Here is a 21,350-nt window from a genome sequence, read left to right as displayed (position 1 = left end):
AAAAGACAGAAGACAAAGGAGGGATGGATATTATACTCTCAAGAAAGTTATCTATTTGGTCTTGGCTCCTTGTCTCCAGCACAGAGCTTCTAAAACTCTTGTAATTCCCCAAATGGAAGGTACTGACAGGAACTTCTTTTCTTCTAACATTTGGTCTTAATCTCCAGTTCCTGACACTAGAGCTTCTAAGACCAAGAAGTCTCCTGAGTGGTAAGAGTGTCCTTTTTATGCTATTGAGATGACTAGTGACAGGGGTCCCTAGACCCCTGGGGGCTGTTGGTTAGAAAGACCAGTGCTTGTTTAGAGGGTTGGAACTTTCAGTCCCATCCCCAATCTTGAGGAAGGAAGAGGGGCTGAAGATTTGGTTAATTACCAATAGCTAATGATTAGTTCAACCATGCCTAGGGTAATGGAACCTTCATAAAAACCCTGAGTGATTTTGGAGAGGTCCTGGGTGTTGCAAAGGTTCATGAGCTTGGCACATCTCAACTCCATGGTGACAGAAGGTCCTAGGTTGGGAACCTTCTGGACCTCACATTATGTAACTATTCATCTGTATACTTCATCATAGCTTTCATGATAAAACAATAATATGAAACAAAGTGCTTCCTTGTGTCATTAGCCATTACAACAAAGTATCAAACCTGAGGAAAGGATTTCAGGAACCCCACATTTGGAGGCAAGTTGGACAGAAATACCATAAGGAGGCATAAGACTCTCATATGGCATTTGAACTGGGGGCAGTCTTGTGGTACTGAGCCTGTGAGGTCTAATGTTACCTCTAGGTCAACAATGTGAAAATCAAACTAAATTGTAAGATCTGCACTTGGTATTTGGAAAGAAAATTGAAGAATTGCTCCACACATTTGGTTTCAGCAGTGTTATGAGCATAAAAATAGGGTTTTCTTTTAAGGGAGAAAACAAATGCAGTAGTTTGAATCTTAAGTGTCTCCCAAAGGTCCATAGGTTAAAGGCTTGGCTCCCCAACTTGGCACTATTGGGAGGTGGTAGAACCTATAAAAGATGGGGCTTTAGTGGGAGGAAGTTAGGCTATTGGTAGTTTTCCATTGACAGGGATATGGGGATCCCCAGTCCCTTCCTCTTCCTCTCTCTTGATTCCAGGCTGCCATGAAGTGAGCAGATATGCATCATCATGCCTCTTAACATGGTGAACTGCCTCAGCTGCCTCACCACAGCACAAGCAATGAAGGTAACCAACTATGGGATGAAACATCCAAAACTGTGAGTCAAAATAAACCTTTCCTTTTTTTACATAGATTATTTCAGGTATTTTGCTGTCGTAGAGGAAAGCTGACTAACAAACTCTATTCATGTAATAAGAATTTGCTTGGTTTTTATTATGTCCCAGATCCTGTCCCTAGTCTTTGGGGATATACTGAAGCTCACTTTCTACTAGTGGAGGGAGATGGATGGTAAATTTAAAAATGAAATATATAATACATCAGAGAATGCTAAATGCTGTGAAGAAAATGAGGGTAAGAACACAGAAGGACCAGGGCAGTGAAGGAAGGACCTCTGAGCATGTGACATTTGATCAGATCTGATTAGTTGAGTTACAATCATGAGGATGACCATGGAGAAAACACTGCAGGCCAAGAAACAGTGAGGGCAACAACAATCATTTTAACCAATCAATAAGTAAAAAGTTTTCACACGGCTTCATGCCAGTTCATTTCCTGCTTCATTCAAGAGTACTAAGTAAAAGCCCAAAGACCCTCATTCCTTGCATACCTTAGCTCTTCGCTTATATGTACTATGACAGTGATGATTCACTCCGAAACAGAAGCACCTGGTGCAACCTTTGGGATTGGCTGGGTCCAAGTGGAATGATCCCTCCTGACACGTGTGGCATTCTGGGCCTTCCACATTTTCCTGTTGATACAATACACACAAATGGAAAAGAGAATTCCCTAAATGTTATAAATGCACTTTTGGCATCTTGAAGTTAGAGAACAGCACAACAGAGATTCGCAGCATGGGGAGAGCAATTTGCCCCACTCATCTCCACCTGGAAACAACTGCTGGGAACAACCTGGTAGAAGCCCTTGGAGCAGGGAGGATAAGTTGGGGTCTATGGTCCAGAAACAGGCGTAGGGACTCTACAGACCGCTGGATACTGTAGGTAAGAGTTCCTATTGATTTTTCTGGAGAGGATCTATCCCTGTTATCAGAAACTCAAGAGGGTCTCAAGGGACCACAGTCCCTGGGTCACACACGGCAGGCTCAGCTCTCTCTGTTGCAACTACAGGGCACATCTCTCAAAGGACAGAGGAGTCTTTCCTTTTAATTATTTCTATGATGTGAGATCATGACTATAAAGTGCTATGCATATCACAGACATCTATCAAGGGTCAGTCCTATTTCCCACTCTTTTATGTGCTGACTCAAATAGGAAGAGCTTTTCTCTGACTAGTGGCAGTGCCCCCAACATTGCACCATCTGTCTTACCTTGCAGAGGCAAGCCCCAGTCCCTGGGTCACACACTCCAGGCTCAGTTCCATCTCTGCTGCAATTGCATGGAATGCACTTGGGGAATTGGTAGAACCCAGGAGCACACTGGTCACACTGCTGCCCTGTGATTCTTGGCTTGCATCTGTACCCGAAGCAAAGGAAATGACAATCCCATCATCTTTCCATGCACTATTTTAAAATGACAACAATGTACATACAGGGTCTAAGTGGGTCCAGAGTACAAGCAGCCCATCCAGCCCAGAAGAGTCACCACTTTCCCTGGGAGACACCTATTTCCCTGGAGGTGACATCTAAGCTGAGCCTTAAAGGACAGTGTTGTAGGGTAGGAAGGAGGGCTGGTGTTTCCAGAGAGAAGAAACAAGAGCAGGAAGACCAGCAGTATATGCAGGGAACTCAAGTGTGCTACTTCTGAGGCCAGAGCCTCAGCAGGGACTGCTGATCTGTGACTCTGCAAAAGTGGATGGGAGCTCAATCATGCCAGGGAGGGGCAGGACCCTGTCCCATGTGGCATAGCACAAATGCACTGAAGACCAATTAGCCGGGGTTCTAATCCAGCCCTGACATACAAGACACATTATCTTTGCAAGTTATTGAATGATTCCTCTTAAGAGGGACAGTGTGTGGTACCTGGCTTTCAAACCAGGTACTGCTGTCATGGAGAGGTACAAAGAGGAAAGGGTATGGTTGGACTGGTGTTGAAGGATAAAGTTGAGGAGAGAGATTCCAGCAGAAGGCTGTCAGGTCAGGAGAGAGGAAAGAGGCTGAATTTAGGCAGAGGGATTCAGGATAGAGAGGAGGGATGGGTTCCAAAACTATTTGGGGGTGAAGCTGTTAAGGCAAGTAAGACTGCAAGGTTTCCTGCCTGGTGGTGGAGTGGATCCTGGGGCCCCATGGGAGGCCAAGCATAAAGGGATGAGTGGTATAGGACAGAAAACGTTGTAGGGAAGATAACAGTAAGGACAGACATTAGGGGAAGTCCAACAGGCAGAACTTGCTGGTGTCAGAGCTCAGTAGAAGACTCCACAGGCAGCTCTGAGTCATCCGTGAGAAGCACATAAACAGAAGCACCAGGTGGACAGAAAAGGCTTAGGAAAGCCTTGAGAATTCTTCCTCTCCACAAGGAGAGGAAGCAGAACTGTGTAATGGCCTGTGGTACCTCTGTCACTGTGTCCCATAGCTGAAGTTGGTTGCCTTTGGCAGTCACCTGCCTATAACTAGATAAAGGATTTTTTAACTTGATTAAGAACACAAACTTGGGGATGGGCATGGTGGAGCATGCCTGTAATTGTAGCTACTCAGGAGGCAGAGGTAGGAGGCTCACAGTCTGAGGACAGACAACATGGCAAACATGGCCAACATGGGCAAAGTTAGTGGGCGACAGTATCTGAAAACCAAACTAAAAGCAAAAGGACTGGGGATGTGGCTCAAGTAGTAGAGGGCTTGCCTAACAAGCTCAGGTGGAGTTCAATCCCCAGTATTGCAAAAACAAACAACAACAAAAAATCACAAACTGGAATCAGGCAAACTACGTATGATCTTGATTCTGGGATTTTGAGCAGATTAATCTTTTTATAACTAGATTTCTTCATCTGTAAAAATGGAGCTATGAATACTCACTTCATGGGATGTTTAAGGATTAAATAAGAAAGTACATGTTAAAGCCTTTGAACAGTGCTTTGCTTATACAATAGTATTTTTATGATTATACTTGTGACACTGGCTGAGGGAATCATATAGGTACCCTTTATCCACCCAGCACAGCTGAAAGATCCAGCTACAAGACCAGTTGACAAGTCAAATGTCAGGTCAGTTCTTTATCCCCATCCATCTCATCATCCCCCCTGCAACTCCCCCACCTGACACTGCAGAAATTGTTTCATAAGGAAGAAAGTATCCTTAGATACTATACCTAGAGCAAGCTAGCTGTAAAGTGTGAACCACACCTAGAATGCAGATGTAAAGAGTATATGTTCTGCCTAAAGTGATCCCTCAGGTGCAGTGGATTAGAAACTTGGTGAAGAGACCAGTGGCACTTCTGGGAAGCTGGGTAAGTTATGAGCCATCTGCTCACAGAGGTGTTCGTAACACACACACACACTCACACCACCCCCCACACACACAATTTATGTTCACTATCAGAGGGCTCCTGGGCCCCCGGTTTAGTAAAAGCTGATCTTTTCTTGTAAACTAAACACAGAGAGTTGAGCAAAACCTTACGAAGCCTGCTCCTAGAGGAGGCCCTATTTTTGGAGAAGCATTGAGGGTGGAACACAAAAACTCGGTGCTCTAGAGATGGAAAAAAATAGAAGACAAGTGACCCTTTCCAAGTAAACAGCATCAAAAGAGGAGCCCCAGAACAGCACAGCAACTCTGGAGATGATTTTAGGATGGGTAGATCTACTTCTTTGACCTGTCAGTGAAGAAAAAGAAACCATGCATGCAGGGGCAGTGTTGTCACAAAGTGCCAACTAAGCACCTCATCCCAAGGTCTGGGATGTTGGTCCAAGGGTGCATTAACTGAATGCTGGTGCCCAACATGCAACTCACACACTAAATGCCTCGGCCACATGCTGCATGTGGCTGAGTGTCCCTAAGCAAGCAGTGGGCTTGTGGCCAAACGTTGTATAATATCTGCACATGTCTGGGTGCTCACACCAGCTCATAGAAAGCTATGCCCAGAACTGTTGGAGTGAACTCCATCCTTTTGTTACTAAATATTGCAGCTCACATCAAGTTCCTATGCCTGGACCTGGAAGGTGAGTACATGGTGACAGAAACCTGTTTGTTATATTGTCACATCATGGTTGCAAACAAAGGCACAGGAATGTGTTGTAGTGAGGGCAGCTGTGGGAGGTGTTTGACTGCCTGCCTACTGCTCTCAGGACGTCTGTGAGCTGGTGTACTGGAAAGGGGGATGGACTGAGAGGGCTGGTCATACAGCACCCAACTCTGAGTCTCATTTAGCAGGTAAGTGGAAGTTGTGAGGACCAGAGCAGAAGAGAAAACACAAATGGGAAGCAGTGATGGGAGCAGTGGCCTTGGAACTGCTCAGTTGGGGCAGAGTGGCCAGGGTTAACCAGAACCTGAAGAATATATCTATATTCCCTGGTAATGCAATGGTAGATTATTGGACTTATTAATGCTGTGCAGAAATAAATAATCAAAAGAGTTTTTGGTGGTGCCATGACAACAGAGAAGAAAAAGGAAACTTCCTTTTTAAAGGCTGGCTGAACACCTTTTAAAATGACTGAAAGTCAGCCTCATTTTGCATATTTCTCAGGAAGACTCCTTGCTACCCAAGGAGCTGCCTACACTGCTGTTGCATGGAGGTGAGAATGGCAGCCCTGGGAATGCAGGTCAGTGAAGTCATCTCTCTCCACAGCAATGGACTGGGGCCAAATGTTATGTAACAACATCTGTGCATGTGTGAGTCTTGCAGCAGCTCACAGAAACCCAGATCCATATGTGTTGTGGAAAACACCATCCTTCTGTTATTAAATACTGCAGCTCCCTTCATATTGTACTATTATCAAATTCCAGTTTTAATCTAGAGCCAAAGTCTATGCTATCATCCATTCACTCAGTCAAGAATTATCTTGTGTCAGGGAACATGGAAGGGGAGAAGACAGAGTTGAATAAGTCAGTTTTGACCTCAGCACATTTTCACTGAAAACCTGGAGATGTAGAAAAATAAGACATGGTATGGGAGTCGGGATGCCTAAACATTAAACTTGCTTTAGGCAAAAATGAGAATATCTCTATGGATTCATAGAACATTTCATGCTCTTATTGAGCTTGTACTTTTGGCACAAAATCCTTGGAGGACAAAGTATCATATAAGGATACCAGAAGAGGAAGACAGAGGCCTGTCATAGCTGGATAACTGAATTTATGCAAAAAGTGTTTGGAGGAAGTAAAAAAGCAGAGGAAGCTAGGGTAAGTAGGGGACAAACCGCCATGAAGAGTTGTTGGCTTTTATGCTATTAGACAGTGGAGAATTGAGGAAGGCTCTTGACCAAAGAGTGATGTGATGGAAGTGATGGAAGGACAGGAAGCCCTGTGTCTCCACACAACATGGCCTCGCCATGCTGCAGTCATTATTGATCAGTATAGGTTCCCCCCGGACCACAGACATGGGTTCCTTCAACATGAGCACAGTACCCAAACGAGTATCATGTGCAGTTTGGGCAATAAAAAAAACCATACACATGAAACAGAAGAGCCATTAGGAAAAACAGTATGGAAGTTCATCAAAAAATTAAAAATAGGACTACTATATGATCTAGCAGTCTTACTACTGGGCATATGTCCAAAGGAAATTAAATTGGTATGTCAAAGAGACAGCTGCACCTCATGTCTCTGCATCACTATTCATAGTAGCCAAGATTTGGAATTAGCCTACGTGTCCATCAGTGGATGAATGGATGAAAAGAATGTGGTACATATCACAGTGGAATACTATCCATTGATAAAAAGGAAGAAATCCTGCAACTTACAGCTAACATAGATGGACTTGGAGAGCATTATGCTATAAGGAATAAGCATGGCACAGAAGTCAAAACTATATGATCCCATTCATATGTGGAATCTAAAAAAGTTGATCTTATAGAAGTAGAGAGTAAAAGTGTGGTTACTACAGGCTGAAGAGGGTATGGGGAGGAAAAGATGAGGAGAATTTCGTCAACAGATACATGTTATATTTAGATAGGAGGAATAAATTATTATTATATAGTTAACTATAATGCACTGTATATCTCAAAATAGCTAGAGAGATTTTTGAATGTGTTTGCCATAAAGAAAGGAAGTTTAAGATGATATATGTTAATTACCCTGATTTGATCATTATACAATGTATACATGAATTGAAACATCACATTATACCCATAAATACACATAATATTGGTCAATAAAAATAAAGGTACACATGATAAAAGCGAGAGCACACAAGGGAGGGGTGAGGATAGGTAAGACACCTAAAAAACTAGCTAGCATTTGTTGCCCTTAATGCAGAGAAACTAAAGCAGATACCTTAAAGCAACTGAGGCCAATAGGAAAAGGGGACCAGGAACTAGAGAAAAGGTTAGATCAAAAAGAATTAACCTAAAAGGTAACACACACGCACAGGAAATCAATGTGAGTCAATGCCCTGTATAGCTATCCTTATCTCAACCAGCAAAAACCCTTGTTCCTTCCTATTATTGCTTATACTCTCTCTACAACAAAATTAGAAATAAGGGCAAAATAGTTTCTGCTGGGTATTGAGGGGTGGGAGCGGGAGGGGGTGGAGTGGGTGGTAAGGGAGGGGGTGGGGGCAGGGGGGAGAAATGAACCAAGCCTTGTATGCACATATGAATAATAAAAGAAAAATGAAAAAAAAATAAAAAATAAAAAAAAAAGTGGACCCTGAAAAAAAAAAATAAAAAAAAAAAGGTACCAAAAGACAAAAAAATCCATACACCAAAAAGATAGAATTATAAACATATATGCACTGGTCAACATTGTTTCAAGTTTTATAGATTAATAGTACCATGTATCAGTGACAAAAATTAAAAGGCAAACAGATTTTTAAATCTCAGTATAATTGTGTACTTAGCATATTCCTCTTAGATTAAGGGGCCAAAAAGAAAGAATGAGTGAATGAATGAGTAGACCAGGCAAGGAAATTCAATTAGAAGAGCATCAGTGTCATTCAAACATGAAGTGGTAAGAAGACAGACGGGATGGTAGCAGGCAGTGGGTAGAGCCGTGGAGGGAAGGGGATACTATATCCTAGCCAGAAGCTGTCGTCTGATGGGCTATAGTTAAAATGAGTTATTCTACTATGAAACTTAGGTTCAGACTTTGAGTACTAGGAAGACGCCATCACCATTAAGTGGAATTTTTTTAATCCAAAAGATGAAATGGCTTGAAAGGCAAGACAATGACAGGGGTTTCAGATACAGGGTTAGAGTTGAACAATTTGGTAAATATCATCCAAAATGATCTTTTATTATATATATAAGATGACAGGAGCTCAAAGAGTTTAAGGGACTTGTTCAGGGCTACCTAGGTAGAGCCAACAAAAGAACCCAGGTTGAGCAGATTTGTGATGAGGATGGGATAAAAGAGTTATCAAGGATCAGCTGGAGCATCGATCTTAGAATCGTCTAAGAGTGTGAATGACTGAAAACAGCAGAATGGGAGATCTCAGAGGGAAAGAGCACAGAGGGACGAAAGCAGACAGCCATGACCTTGGCTAATAATAACAGCAGCTAATATTTACTAGGTGTTTAGTCCATCAGGCACTGTCCTAAGGTTTTTGCATAGGACATTTAGTGCTCTAAAGATGCATCCCTGCTTTATTTTATTTATTATTTTTTATTGATGTTTTACATTTATTTTTATTTATTATTTTTGAGACAAGATCTTACTAGGTAGCCCTGGGTGCAGAAACTCATTATGCAGTCCTGCCTTCTAAGTGTTGTAGCTATTGAAATTCTTTTTTTTTCTTTCTTTTATTTTATCATTTTTACATTTACTTACATGTGTATACATTGTTTGGGCCACCCCCCCATCCCCCACCTCCCAGTTCTGCGCAGAACCTGTTCTGCCCTCTTTTTCTCCAATTTTGTTGAAGAGAAAACATAGGAGACAATAAGACAGCATTTTTGCTAGTTTGAGATAAAGATAGCTATACAGAGAGATTCCTAGCATTGCTTCCATGTACATGTGTATTACAACCCACATTGGTTCATCTCTGCCAGACCTCTTCACTACTTTCTGGTACCCTTCCCACAGAGGCCTCGGCCAGTTTAAGATTACTTTATTCACTCTTCTACAGTGAGCACATCAACCACATTCAAGTTTCAGATTTCCTTCCCTTTCCCTATTCCTCCTGTGCATGGGTGTGTGACCCATGTCCAATAATATTACTGCATTTGTTTTAGGTCTATAATCTGCATATGAAGGAGAATATGTGATTTTTGGCCTTCTGAGCCTGGCTAACTGCTTAAGATGATGTTCTCCAGTTCCATCCATTTACTTGCAAATGACAAAATTTCATTCTTCTTTGTGGCTGATTAAAATTTCATTGTTTATAAATACCACATTTTCTTTTTTTTTAAATTTTATTATTCATATGTGCATACAAGACTTAGGTCATTTCTCCCCCCTGCCCCCACCCCCTCCCTTACCACCCACTCCACCCCCTCCCTCTCCCCCCCACCCCCTCATTACCCAGCAGAAACTGTTTTGCCCTTATTTCTAATTTTGTTGTAGAGAGAGTATAAGCCGTAATAGGAAGGAACAAGGGTTTTTGCTGGTTGAGATAAGGATAGCTATACAGGGAGTTGACTCACATTAATTTCCTGTGCATGTGTGTTACCTTCTAGGTTAATTTTTTTTTTCATTTTTCTTTTATTATTCATATGTGCATACAAGGCTTGGTTCATTTCTCCCCTCTGCCCCCACCCCCTCCCTTACCACCCACTCCGCCCCCTCCCTCTCCCCCCCACCCCCTCAATACCCAGCAGAAACTATTTTGCCCTTATTTCTAATTTTGTTGTAGAGAGAGTATAAGCAATAATAGGAAGGAACAAGGGTTTTTGCTGGTTGAGATAAGGATAGCTATACAGGGCGTTGACTCATTGATTTCCTGTGCGTGGGTGTTACCTTCTAGGTTAATTCTTTTTGATCTAACCTTTTCTCTAGTTCCTGGTCCCCTTTTCCTATTGGCCTCAGTTGCTTTAAGGTATCTGCTTTAGTTTCTCTGCGTTAAGGGCAACAAATGCTAGCTAGTTCTTTAGGTGTCTTACCTATCCTCACCGCTTACTTGTGTGCTCTCGCTTTTATCATGTGCTCATAGTCCAATCCCCTTGTTGTGTTTGCCCTTGATCTAATGTCCACATATGAGGGAGAACATAAGATTTTTGGTCTTTTGGGCCAGGCTAACCTCACTCAGAATGATGTTCTCCAATTCCATCCATTTACCAGCGAATGATAACATTTCGTTCTTCTTCATGGCTGCATAAAATTCCATTGTGTATAGATACCACATTTTCTTAGTCCATTCGTCAGTGCTGGGGCATCTTGGCTGTTTCTATAACTTGGCTATTGTGAATAGTGCTGCAATAAACATGGGTGTGCAGATGCCTCTGGAGTAACCTGTGTCACAGTCTTTTGGGTATATCCCCAAGAGTGTTATTACTGGATCAAATGGTAGACCCATGTCTAGCTTTTTAAGTAGCCTCCAAATTTTTTTCCAGAGTGGTTGTACTAGTCTACATTCCCACCAACAGTGTAAGAGGGTTCCTTTTTCCCCGCATCCTCGCCAACACCTGTTGTTGGTGGTGTTGCTGATGATGGCTATTCTAACAGGGGTGAGGTGGAATCTTAGCGTGGTCTTAATTTGCATTTCCTTTATTGCTAGAGATGGTGAGCATTTTTTCATGTGTTTTCTGGCCATTTGAATTTCTTCTTTTGAGAAAGTTCTGTTTTGTTCACTTGCCCATTTCTTTATTGGTTCATTAGTTTTGGGAGAATTTAGTTTTTTAAGTTCCCTATATATTCTGGTTATCAGTCCTTTGTCTGATGTATAGTTGGCAAATATTTTCTCCCACTCTGTGGGTGTTCTCTTTAGTTTAGAGACCATTTCTTTTGATGAACAGAAGCTTTTTAGTTTTATGAGGTCCCATTTATCTATGCTATCTCTTAGTTGCTGTGCTGCTGGGGTTTCATTGAGAAAGTTCTTACCTATACCTACTAACTCCAGAGTATTTCCTACTCTTTCCTGTATCAACTTAAGAGTTTGGGGTCTGATATTAAGATCCTTGATCCATTTTGAGTTAATCTTGGTATAGGGTGATATACATGGATCTAGTTTCAGTTTTTTGCAGACTGCTAACCAGTTTTCCCAGCAGTTTTTGTTGAAGAGGCTGCTATTTCTCCATCGTATATTTTTAGCTCCTTTGTCAAAGATAAGTTGCTTATAGTTGTGTGGCTTCATATCTGGGTCCTCTATTCTGTTCCACTGGTCTTCATGTCTGTTTTTGTGCCAGTACCACGCTGTTTTTATTGTTATTGCTTTGTAATATAGTTTGAAGTCAGGTACTGTGATACCTCCTGCATTGTTCTTTTGACTGAGTATTGCCTTGGCTATTCGTGGCCTCTTGTGTTTCCACATAAATTTAACGGTAGATTTTTCAATCTCTTTAACGAATGTCATTGGAATTTTGATGGGAATTGCATTAAACATGTAGATTACTTTGGGGAGTACAGACATTTTTACTATGTTGATTCTACCAATCCATGAGCATGGGAGACCTCTCCACTTTCTATAGTCTTCCTCAATCTCTTTCTTCAGAAGTGTATAGTTTTCCTTGTAGAGGTCTTTCACATCTTTTTTTAGGTTTACACGTAGGTATTTGATTTTTTTTTGAGGCTATTGTAAATGGAATTGTTTTCATACATTCTTTTTCAGTTTGCTCATTGTTAGTGTATAGAAATGCTAATGATTTTTCTATGTTGATTTTATATCCTGCTACCTTGCTATAGCTATTGATGATGTCTAGAAGCTTCTGAGTAGAGTTTTTTGGGTCTTTAAGGTATAGGATCATGTCATCTGCAAATAGGGATATTTTGACAGTTTCTTTACCTATTTGTATTCCTTTTATTCCTTCTTCTTGCCTAATTGCTCTGGCTAGGAATTCCAGTACTATGTTGAATAGGAGTGGAGATAGTGGGCATCCTTGTCTGGTTCCTGATTTTAGAGGGAATGGTTTCAGTTTTTCTCCGTTAAGTATAATGCTGGCTATAGGTTTGTCATATATAGCTTTTATAATGTTGAGGAACTTTCCTTCTATTCCTAGTTTTCTTAGAGCTTTTATTATGAAATGGTGTTGGATCTTATCAAAGGCTTTTTCTGCATCTTTTGAGATGATCAAGTGGTTTTTGTCTTTGCTTCTGTTAATGTGATTTATTACGTTTATTGATTTTCGTATGTTGAACCACCCCTGCATTCCTGGGATGAAGCCTTCTTGGTTGTGGTGAATAATCTTTTTGATGTGTTGCTGAATTCGGTTTGCCATTATTTTGTTGAGGATTTTTGCATCAATGTTCATTAAGGAGATTGGCCTATAGTTCTCCTTTTTGGAGGTGTCTTTGCCTGGTTTTGGGATAAGTGTAATACTGTCTTCATAAAATGTGTTTGGCAGTTTTCCTTCCCTTTCTATTTTGTGGAACAGTTTAAGAAGCGTTGGTATCAGTTCTTCTTTAAAGGTCTGATAGAATTCAGCAGAGAATCCATCAGGTCCTGGACTTTTCTTTTTGGGGAGACTCTTGATTGCTGCTTCAACTTCATTTTGTGTTATAGGTCTATTCAGGTGATTAATTTCCTCTTGGTTCAGTTTTGGATGATCATATGTATCTAGAAATCTGTCCATTTCTTTTAGATTTTCAAATTTATTTGAATATAGGTTCTCAAAGTAGTCTCTGATGATTTCCTGGACCTCCATGGTGTTTGTTGTTATCTCCCCTTTTGCATTCCTAATTCTACTAATTTGGGTTTTTTCTCTCCTCATTTTAGTCAGGTTTGCCAGGGGTCTATTGATCTTGTTTATTTTTTCAAAGAACCAACTTTTTGTTTCATTAATTCTTTGTATGGTTTTTTTGGTTTCTATTTCATTGATTTCAGCTCTTATTTTTATTATTTTTCTCCTTCTATTTGTTTTGGGATTTGCTTGTTCTTGTTTTTCTAGGAGTTTGAGATGTATCATTAGGTCATTGATTTGGGATCTTTCAATCTTTTTAACATATGCACTCATGGCTATAAACTTTCCTCTCAAGACTGCCTTAGCTGTGTCCCATAGGTTCCGGTAGGTTGTGTTTTCATTTTCATTGACTTCCAGGAACTTTTTAATTTCCTCTTTTATTGCATCGATGATCTGTTCTTCATTAAGTAATGAGTTATTTAGTTTCCAGCTGTTTGCATGTTTTTTGTCTTTACTTTTGTTGTTGAGTTCTACTTTTACTGCATTGTGGTCAGATAGTATGCATGGTATTATTTCTATTTTCTTATATTTGCTGAGGCTTGCTTTGTGCCCTAGGATATATCTATTTTGGAGAAGGTTCCATGGGCTGCTGAGAAGAATGTATATTGTGTAGAGGTTGGATGAAATGTTCTGTAGACATCTACTAGGTCCACTTGATCTATTGCATATTTTAGATCTTGGATTTCTTTATTGAGTTTTTGTTTGGATGACCTATCTATTGATGATAATGGGATGTTAAAGTCTCCCACAACCACTGTGTTGGCGTTTATATATGCTTTTAGGTCTTTTAGGGTATGTTTGATGAAATTGGGTGCGTTGACATTGAGTGCGTACAGATTGATGATTATTATTTCCTTTTGGTCTATTTCCCCTTTTATTAGTATGGAATGTCCTTCTTTATCTCGTTTGATCAATGTAGGTTTGAAGTCTACTTTGTCAGAGATAAGTATTGCTACTCCTGCCTGTTTTCGGGGGCCATTGGCTTGGTAAATCTTCTTCCAGCCTTTCATCCTAAGCATATGCTTATTTCTGTCAGTGAGATGAGTCTCCTGTAAGCAACAAATTGTTGGATCTTCTTTTTTAATCCATTTTGTCAAACAGTGTCTTTTGATGGGTGAATTAAGTCCATTAACATTAAGCATTAGTACTGATAGGTATGTGGTGATTCCTGCCATTTAGTTGTCTTAGTTGTTTGAAGGTTTGATTGTGTGTACCTAACTTGATGTTACTCTCTACTGTCTTGCTTTTTCTTATCCTGTGGTTTGGTGCTGCCTGCCTTTTCATGGTTAAGTTGGGTGTCACTTTCTGTGTGCAGGATCCCTTGCAGAATCTTTTGTAATGGTGGCTTTGTGGTCACATATTGTTTTAGTTTCTGCTTATCATGGAAGACTTTTATTGCTCCATCTATTTTGAATGATAGCTTTGCTGGGTAGAGTATCCTGGGGTTGAAGTTATTTTCATTCAGTGCCCGGAAGATCGCACCCCACTCTCTTCTTGCTTTTAATGTTTCTGTTGAGCAGTCTGCTGTGATTTTGATGGGTTTACCTTTGTATGTTACTTGTTTTTTCTCTCTTACAGCCTTCAATATTCTTTCCTTAGTTTCTGAACTTGTTGTTTTAATGATGATATGTTGTGGAGTAGTTCTGTTTTGATCTGGTCTGTTTGGTGTCCTGGAGGCCTCTTGCATTTGTATGGGAATATCTTTCTCTAGATTTGGGAAATTTTCCATTATTATTTTGTTGACTATATTACGCATTCCCTTTGCTTGCACCTCTTCTCCTTCTTCGATGCCCATGATTCTCAAGTTTGGTCTTTTGATGGAGTCAGTGAGTTCTTGCATTTTCTTTTCACAGGTCTTGAGTTGTTTATTTAATAGTTCTTTGGTTTTTCCTTTAATTACCATTTCATCTTCAAGTTCTGAGATTCTGTCTTCTGTTTGTTCTATTCTGCTGGATTTGCCTTCCGTTTTGTTTTGCAGTTCTGTTTCCTTCTTTTTTTCTGAGGTTTTCCATATCCTGGCTGGTTTCCTCTTTAATGTTGTCTATTTTTGTCCTGAGTTCATTTATCTGTTTATTCATCGTGTTCTCTCTTTCACTTTGATGTTTATACAGTGCTTCTATGGTTTCCTTTATTTCTTCTTTTGCTTTTTCAAATTCTCTATTTTTGTTGTCTTGGAATTTCTTGAGTGTCTCCTGTACATTTTGGTTGACCCTATCCAGTATCATCTCTATAAAATTCTCATTGAGTACTTGTAGTATGTCTTCTTTTAAATTATTCTTGTGGGCTTCATTGGGTCCTTTGGCATAGTTTATCTTCATTTTGTTGGAGTCTGGATCTGAGTTTCTGTTCTCTTCATTCCCCTCTGGTTCCTGTATGAATTTTTTGCTGTGGGGAAACTGGTTTCCCTGTTTTTTCTGTCTTCCCGTCATTGTCTTTGGTGTTGTTACTGTCCCTGTACTGTGTGCAATTAAGTATTTTCTAGCTTGTAATAATAACAATGGTAATATTTAGAATGGAAGGGTGAGCTGAGATGGAAAGCAAGAAGTTAAAGAAAAGGGGAAAACAAATACACAGACAAGAGGGAGAAAGCAGAACAAGGTATCAGACAAGAGAGTTTCAAAGGTACAAACAGGCAGTGTTAGTGTACTAATCGACAGTAAGCTGAACAGACATTAGAGAGACAGAGAGAGGACTGAAAATCAAAGATAAAAAAATTAAAAATAAGTAAATGAAAGAAATATCTATATATAAAAATGAATTAAAATAAAATGGAAAATATTAAATTAAAAAAAAAAACCAAAAAACTTCCAAGTTTATATGCAATGCAGTTTCAGTCTTAATAATTTGGGTGTCCGTCTCAATCTCCAGTCCTGGAGTTGGTGCCTCAGATGTTGTTCTGTAGTTGTCTCATCAAAGGGGATGCATAAAGTAGAACAAAACTACACACACACACACACACACACACACACACACACACACAAAAGCCCCACCAAGTGTCCCCAGTTCAAATGCAATACAGTTTCAGTAAGTTTTTCGGCTTGCAGGTGTAATTCGGTTGTTCTCTCATCAAAGGTAGGGAGAAAAAGAAAAAAAAGCGTCTGGAGACAGTTCTGAGAGTGGTATCTGCAACTGTGGCTTGCCTGCCTGCTGCTCTCAGCCTGCTGTAGCTGGCAGCGTTATTTATGCAGATCTCTGGGGTGAGCTACCACTCATCTGTTCGCACAGGCTTTGTTTTCTCAGAGTTCTCCTGTGCGGGAGCCTCTGCTACAGGCTTTTCCCTTTCCAAGCACTGGGAAAGGTGACACTGCCCCCGCGTTGTCAGGCCTGCATGTTTATTTACAGTTCACGTGGGAAGTGGGTCTTCCCCCCTCTCCTCTGAAGTTTTCCTCCCACTGCCACTTTCAGAAGCTTTCCTGCTCCTGCTTACTGGGCGGTGCTGCTGCTCCTGCCAGCCGCCATGTTTGTTTACAGTTCACGTGGGAAGTGGGTCTTCCCTCCTCTCCTGTGGAGTTTTCCTCCCTCCTCCACTCTCACAAGCGTCCCCGCTCCTGGTTGCTGGGCACGTGCCCCGCTCCAGCCAGAGGCTCTCCGGCCCGCCCGGCTTGTTTATTTACAGTCCCGGGAAGGATTCCCTTCTCCCAATCTTCAGTGCTCAGGGCGCCCCACCCTCTTTCCAGCGTGTCTTAACTGTTCTTATTGCTTATTACTCAGTTTCTCTTTTTTTCCCCGGGTGGACGTCAGTCTGTCCAGGGGTACTTTGTGGGAGTACCGTGGTACCGCGAAGCTCACTTGGTCTGCGTCTTCCCAAGCCGTCTGGGTGCCAGCCACTGGCGGCCCCGGGGGCCCTCCTCGTTTCTCCATTTAACGTGAAGTGGAGATTCTCTGCGCCGGCTCTAGCCGCCATCTTGGAATCTATGTTAATTCTTTTTGATCTCACCTTTTCTCTAGTTCCTGGTACCCTTTTCCTATTGGCCTCAGTTGCTTTTAAGGTATCTGCTTCAGTTTCTCTGCGTTAAGGGCAACAAATGCTAGCTAATTTTTTAGGTGTCTTACCTATCCTCATCCCTCCCTTGTGTGCTCTTGCTTTATCATGTGCTCAAAGTCCAGTTCCATTGTTGTGTTTGCCCTTGATCTAATGTCCACATATGAGGGAGAACATACGATTTTTGGTCTTTTGAGCCAGCCTAACCTCACTCAGAATGATGTTCTCCAATTCCATCCATTTACCAGAGAATGATAACATTTCGTTCTTCTTCATGGCTGCATAAAATTCCATTGTGTATAGATACCACATTTTCTTGATCCATTCGTCTGTGGTGGGGCATCTTGGCTGTTTCCATAACTTGGCTATTGTGAATAGTGCTGCAATAAACATGGGTGTGCAGGTGCCTCTGGAGTAACCTGTGTCACAGCCTTTTGGGTATATCCCCAAGAGTAATACCACATTTTCTTAATCTATTCATTGGTAGTGGCCCATCTTGGCTGTTTCCATAACTTGGCTATTGAATAGCACTGCAATAAATGTGGGTGTGCAGATGCCTTTGGAATAACCCAAGTCACATTCCTTTGGGTATATCCCTAGGAGTGGTACAGCTGGATCATATGGCAGATCTATGTTTAGATTTTTAAGAAGCCTCCACATTGTTTTCCATAGTGGTTGTACTAGCTTACATTCCCACTAGCAGTGTATGAGGGTTCCTCCCCCCACACCCCCCACTGCATCCTCGCCAACATTTTTTGTTGGAGGTGTTCTTGATGCTGGCTATTCTAACAGGAGTGAGGTGGAATCTTAGTGTTGCTTTGATTTGTATTTCCTTTATAGCCAGGGATGGTGAGCATTTTTTCATGTGGTTTTTTTGGCCATTTGAATTTCTTCCTTTGAAAAAGTTCTGCTTAGTTCAGTTGCCCATTTCTTTATTGGTTCATTGATTTTGGGGGAGTTTAGTTTTATGAGCTCCCTGTATATTCTGATTATCAGTCCTTTGTCTGATGTAAATCAAACAAATATCAAGCAAATATTTTCTCCCATTCTGTGTGTAGTCTCTTCAGTTTAGAGACCATTTCTTTTCTTGTGCAGAAGCTTTTGAATTTCATGTAGTCCCATTTGTCCATCCTTTCTCTTAGTTGCTGGGCTGCTGGAGTTCTACTGAGGAAGTCCTTGCCTATACCTATTGTTTTTCATGTACTAACTGCAAGGTTTTGGGTTGGATATTAAAGTCCCTAATCCACTTTGAGTTGATACATCTAGTTTCAGTTTTCTGCAGGTAGATAACCATTTTTTCCAGCAATATTTGTTGAAGAGGCTATCTTTTCTCCATTGTACGTTTTTGGCGCCTTTGTCAAAAATAAGGTGGGCATAGCTGTGTGGATTCATTTCTGGGCCCTCTATTCTGTTCCACTGGTCTTCATATCTGTTTTTGTGCCAGTACCAAGCTGTTTTTATTGCTATGGCTCTGTTGTATAGTTTGAAGTCAGGTATTGTGTACCTCCAGCATTGCTCTTTTTGCTCAGTATTGCCTTAGCTATTCATGGTCTTGTCACAGACTGATAAAATCTTCTGAGGATTTTGTGTGTTCAAAGAATCAGATGGCATGCATTTTCCATTTTTAAAAGCAGATGAAAAGTTTCTTTTCCTTTGCTATTAAACCTGACTAAATATACATATTTGCTATTTGTGTTGTTATAAAAATGAAATTTTGATCAAAGTAAGCATCTTTATGATCTTGATCTAATAGGGTTGACCAAGAGAATAGATTCTTCAATATTTACACAATATAATTTCTATAATATTGTCTTGGTATAATAAGAGATTGAAGAAGAAATAGGAGCAGAAGGTTAAAGATGATTTAATCAAACTTCATTTCACACATTAGGAAACTGAGGCCCAGGAAGACTAAGTGACATGCACAGAGCCCTCAGGTGGCCCATGACAAAGCAGGTAGAGAACTAAGTTTTATTGTTCCAACTGAATTTATTCCAAATATCTATAAAATAACAACACCAGTTTAAACTAAATAAAGATTCAGTGTTGGGGTTTATTAGAATTATTTTTATAATTCATTTAAAATAGATTAATAGCTCTAACAATATAATTTTCTTTTAGTATGATAAGTTTTAAAACCTTTAAATAGGCAACTTCAACTTGAAAATTCTAATTTTTAAACTTTGTAATTTGTGACAGTTTCTCCAAGAGTCTTATATAATTAAGAAAGAATGTGTTTTTCTTTTTATTGCAAATACCAGAGATTGCTGATAATCTCCTCCCTCTCTCCCTCCCTTCCCTCCTTTCTTTTTTCCTTTGTTTTTTTTTTTTTTCCTGGTACTGGGGATTAAACTCAGGGCCTTGTGCTTGCTAGGAAAGCATTCTGCCTCCTGAGTCCACAGCCCAAGTCCTTTTGCTTTTAGTTTGCTTTTCAGACAGGGTCTTGCACTTTTGTCAAGGCCAGCCTCAGACTATGACACTCCTATTTCTACAACCCAAGTAGCTGGGACTACAGACATGTACCACTATATCCAGCCTTCTGATCATTTCTTTTACATGAGTTTTAGAGCTCCCAAAACATATTCTTCATTTCTTTTAGGAAATTATCTGCGGAGAGAATTTCTTTATAAAGAAATAATTCTTTGGGGAGTTTTTCAGCATTAGTAATGGAATTATAATGGGAAATTTGTGAGACTTATGGTGATATAATAAATGACATGATTCTTTTTAAACATTATCTGCCAGGATCCCTTTAGGACAAATCCACTTTGGTCATAAGTGGATATGTCATCCCATTGGGTTTCTGAAGTTTTGGGCAATGCTAAGGTGACACAGGTCAATTAGCTACATTCCTGTTGATGCTCTCTGGTTTGGGAAGACCCAAACCATGTAACATGCTTGGTCCGAAGTTAGGAATCTTCCAGCCTATTAAATTGGCATGAGATTGGGAGGGTCTATTAAAAATTCTTCAGAACTTTTTGCTAAAATGACTTGGAAAACCCATTCATCATCTCGTGCAGCCTTAACTGACTGAAAAACATTTAATCACTTCCCTCCTGCCCCTTAGCAGCAGCATTGAGAAACTGTGAGGTTCTATTTGGGAGAATTATTCTGTTGACCAGCTGTTGCCTTTTATAGTTCTCACCCTCTGGTCTCAGACAGCAAATCTTCCTGCTTCTTTCCCTGCCTGAAAACTTTTGCTCACCCTCTTCTCAATTCCTTAGCTTCCTGTGATTAAGCATCCCATCCCTGCTTGGGATGGGGCCCATATCTGGTTATTAAGTGACTAGTTGACTCAGGCAGGACTCACTCTTGTGGTTTAAAGATTTGGAATGTCCCATGACTCAAGTTTTTCTCTCAGCTTCCTTATAAGATCCCAGCAGCCTAAAGGAGTTAACAGGCGTTGGGCAACAGTGGAAGATGTAGTGAAAGGTCTTTCCTTTGGAAAAGTGAACACAGAGTTGAATTGTGTCCCCCAAAGCTATGTCCAAGTTCTAACTCCAGTACCTGACCGTGTGATCTTATTGGAAATAGGTCTTTACAGATGTAGTCAAGATTAGGCTATAGTGGAGTAAGGAGGGTCCTAAGTCAGTATAACTGGCATCCTAATGAGAAGAGGAGGAGAGACAAACTCATGGAGAAGAAGAGGCCACATAAAGACAGAACCATAAAGGAAAATGGCATGTGATGACCTGGGCAGAGACTGGAGTGATGCAGCCACAAGCCAAGGAATTCCAAGGATTGTTGGCAGCACCAGAAACTTAGAAAGGCAAAGAGCAGGCTTCCCTTCAGAGCCTCAGAAGGAACCAGGCCTGCCAAAACCCTGACTTCAGAGCTCATGGTTCTGGAAGACTAAACTGTTAAACTAAACTGTATTAAACCACCCAGTCAATGTTCATTTGTTAAAGCATCCAGAAGAAACTAATTGGCTGCCCTTCACCTGGAGTCACTGGAGCCCTCCTGGCTCAATCCATGTACCTGGGGTATGGATGTGAGGGGAGTAGGGTGGATAGTTATTCTTATGCCTTCTCCTGCACAAACCAGGTGGCCTGGGCTCTGAAAACTCTGTCTCAGTTTTCCTGCCAAAAAACCCCTGATCTAATTCTTACTAGCTTCTTCCAGGAGACTGGTTCTTCATCTCCTAGAGTCACAGTCCACCCTTGCTGAGCTGAGGCTCCTCACCTGGGATCACATGACATTCAGAATCTACCTTCTAGTGCAAGGCCAGGCCCCCTGAACCAACCCTCTTCACTCTGCCAGAGCAGAATTTTGTCACCACCTGTCTCTTAGCCAGTGAGCAATGGGTGCTAAAGACAGCTCACCCCACCTCCCTCCCCACTCCTAGCTAA

At 40.9% G+C, this 21,350-nt stretch overlaps 1 protein-coding gene and 1 long non-coding RNA gene across 7 annotated transcripts in view; one reads left to right on the top strand and one right to left on the bottom strand.

The window, feature by feature from the left end:
• Lama3 (laminin subunit alpha 3) overlaps window positions 1-21,350 on the bottom strand; it is a 293,352-nt gene that overhangs the window by 101,173 nt on the left and 170,829 nt on the right. For all 6 annotated transcript variants that reach the window (XR_012447103.1, XM_074070176.1, XM_074070177.1 and 3 more), the window contains 2 exons: window positions 2,470-2,614; window positions 1,753-1,893 (listed from right to left, as the gene is read on the bottom strand). Coding sequence is in view for 5 of the 6 variants with exons in the window: in XM_074070176.1 (XP_073926277.1) it covers window positions 1,753-1,893; window positions 2,470-2,614 (286 nt within the window). In the remaining variant the exon portion in view is untranslated. The remainder of the gene's footprint in view (window positions 1-1,752; window positions 1,894-2,469; window positions 2,615-21,350) is intronic.
• LOC141422501 (uncharacterized) overlaps window positions 1,972-21,350 on the top strand; it is a 44,047-nt gene continuing 24,668 nt past the window's right edge. Inside the window, exon 1 of the long non-coding RNA XR_012447106.1 lies at window positions 1,972-2,143. This is a non-coding gene — a long non-coding RNA (uncharacterized lncRNA). The remainder of the gene's footprint in view (window positions 2,144-21,350) is intronic.

Source organism: Castor canadensis, chromosome 4 (assembly GCF_047511655.1).
Source record: "Castor canadensis chromosome 4, mCasCan1.hap1v2, whole genome shotgun sequence".
Classification (NCBI taxonomy): Eukaryota; Metazoa; Chordata; class Mammalia; order Rodentia; family Castoridae; genus Castor; species Castor canadensis.
This window is presented reverse-complemented; position numbering and strand designations above follow the sequence as displayed.